Below are 2,831 nucleotides of genomic sequence, written 5' to 3' on the forward strand. Positions count from 1 at the left end.
AATATTATTATTTATATTATTATATATATTATTATTTATATTATTATTTATATTATTATTTATATTTATATTATTATTTATTTCCTTATTTATTTCTTTATTTATTTTATTTATTTTATTTATTTTTTTATTTATATTGTATGTACTATACCATAGTGCTAATTCTTTAAATATTGTTAATGGGTCTCCTTCTTGCTGCTGCTGCTGCTGCTGCTGCTGATTGTACGGTTGCAGTTGTTGTTGTCCTGCTGCTGCTGTTGCTGCTGTTGGATAATTAGAGGAAAGATAGATATATTGCTGCTGCTGATTATCTTCTTCTTCTTCCTCTTCTTCTTCTTCTCCTTCTGCTGCTGCAGCAGCAGAAACCTCCTGCTGCTGCTGCTGTTGCTGCTGCTCCTCCTCCTCTGGTGAATATAATAAGAAGAATACATCTGCTGCTGCTGCTGCACGCAGCAAACGGATTGTTGCTTCTCCCCACTGCAGCACGAGACCATTATCTGCTGCTGCTGTTGCTGCTGCTGTAAAAAAATGTTGAGATTTACGAAGATTTGCTGCTGCTGCTGCTGCTGCTGTTTCTGTTGCTGCTCTTTCTCCTTCTCCTGCTGCTGCTGCTGCTACTGCTGACGAGGCTCCCTGCTCCTGCTGCTGCTGCTGCTGCTGCTGCTGGTTGCGTGATTCAAGGGAAGGGAAGAGGGGAGAAGAAAAACGCATGCGCTGCTGCTGCTTGCTGCAGATAATATTTAGCAGCACAGCAGCAGCAGCAACAAGCAGCAGCAGCAAAGACAGCAGCAAAATTAATTTATATATTTTTTTGTGTCTTTTTTTTATTTTTTTTATATTATAAGAAGAATATATTATTATATTCTCTCCTTTTCCTCCTAACATCTTTGCCTCCTGCTGCTGCTGCTGCTGCTGCTGCTGCTGCTGTTGCTGCCTGTGCTGCTGCTGCTGCTGCTGCTGCTGTTGCTGCCTGTGCTGCTGCTGCTGCAGTTACATTTGTGTTTCTGCTGCTGTTGCTGCTGTTGCTGCTGTTGCTGCTGTTCCTTTGCTGCTCTTTCTTTCTTTTCTTTGTGTTTATTGCTAACAACAGTTTATTTTTCTTTCTTTTTCTTTTTCTTCGTTATTTTATATTTATTTATAATTATATTTATTTATTTATTTATTATATTTATTTATTTATTTATTTATTTATTATATTTATTTATTTATTAATTTTTTTTTTCTTTGTTATATTCCTTTAATACAATTAATCCCTTTAATAGAATTCTTCTTATTTATTTATTTATTTATTTATTTATTTATTTATTTATTTATTTATTTATTTATTTATTTTATATTCATCTTTTTTTCTTTTTTTTATTTCTTTCCTCCCTTTAGGGTTACTGCGGTGTATTGATGACTATGTGCATATAAGAAGAGGAAAAGGGAATAAATAAGAGGAAAAAAAGAAGAAAAAAGAATAAAAATAAATAAAAAAGAATAAAAATAAAATAAAAAAGGAATAAAATAAAAGAAAGAAAAAGAATTAATAAAGAAAAGGAAGAAAAATAAATAGATGAATAACCTTACGTCTCCCTCCCTTCCTTATTATATACTTACTAACTATATTGTTGCTATATATAACAAAAAAGGTATTTTTTTGCCTATTTTTATGCAAATAATTATTTATTTTTATTTATTTTAATTAATTATTAATTATTTCAATTAATTAAACAAAAAAATAAAGAAAAAACAATAAAAATAACAATATATGCATGCATGCATATACATATATTTATATAGACACATACAGACACACCAAGGGAGGGAGAGGTATGCATGCAAATAATAACTATTTTTTATTCTTTTTTTGTTTATTTTTATATTTTATTTATTAAATATAATTTATTATTAAATAAAAAAGAAAATAATACAAAAAAAGTAGCTAATAAAGGCAGCAGCAGCAGCAGCAACAACAGCAGCAGCAACAGCAGCAGCAAGGCAGCGAGACGTATACACAATCGATAAGAAAATAAATAAATAAATAAATAAATAAATAAATAAATAAATAAATAAATAAATAAATAAACAAATAAATAAATAAATAAATAAATAAATTAATTAATTAAATTAATTAAATATTTAGTTTTTTTATGCCTTTTTTTGCCTAATGCTCCTAATATATAACAATAATATTATATTGTATAACTGTACAATTTATAATTAATTAATTAATTAATTAATTAATTAATTAATTAATTAATTTATTTATTTATTTATTTATTTATTTATTTATTTATTTGTTGTTATATTCATTATTTATTTATAAGGAAGTTATTTATCTTATATTTATCTTATTTATTTATTTATTTATTTATCTTATATATTTATTTATTTATTTATTTATTTATTTATTTATTTATTTATTTATTTATTTGCCTTTATAGGCAAACTTTATTGCTGCTTATTATTAATGTTATAGGCAGCACCCTTTGTAGCAGCAGCAACAGCAGCAACAGCAGCAACAGCAGCAGCAGCAAAAGAAGCAGCAGCAGCAGCAGCAACAGCAGCAGCAGCAGCAGCAGCAGCAATAACAACAGCAGCAGGAGAAGCGTAGTGGCAAAGGATGCCACAACAGCAGCAACTACAGCAGCATCAACAACAACAACAACAGCAGCAGCAGCAGATGTAATTGTATGCATGCATGCATGCATGCATAACTTCCAAGGAAATGTGTATTGTATTAGAGCGCATGCATTTTTGGGGCTTTTTCTTCTTTCAGGGGAAAAAGGAAAAAAAAGAAAATAAATAAATAATAAGTATATACATATATATATATATATATATATATA

General features: G+C 28.9%; 1 protein-coding gene across 1 annotated transcript; it reads right to left on the reverse strand.

The window, feature by feature from the left end:
- Positions 1–151: 151 nt before the first annotated feature.
- On the reverse strand, positions 152–711 carry EMWEY_00058760 (hypothetical protein; the record flags this gene model as incomplete). The annotated part of the gene is made up of 1 exon (XM_013480919.1): positions 152–711. A coding segment is annotated over one exon (560 nt), but the record flags the coding sequence as incomplete, so codon positions are not given.
- Between the last annotated feature and the right edge of the window lie 2,120 nt (positions 712–2,831).

Source organism: Eimeria maxima, genomic scaffold (assembly GCF_000499605.1).
Source record: "Eimeria maxima Weybridge genomic scaffold, Emw_scaff2505, whole genome shotgun sequence".
NCBI classification, from domain to species: Eukaryota; Apicomplexa; class Conoidasida; order Eucoccidiorida; family Eimeriidae; genus Eimeria; species Eimeria maxima.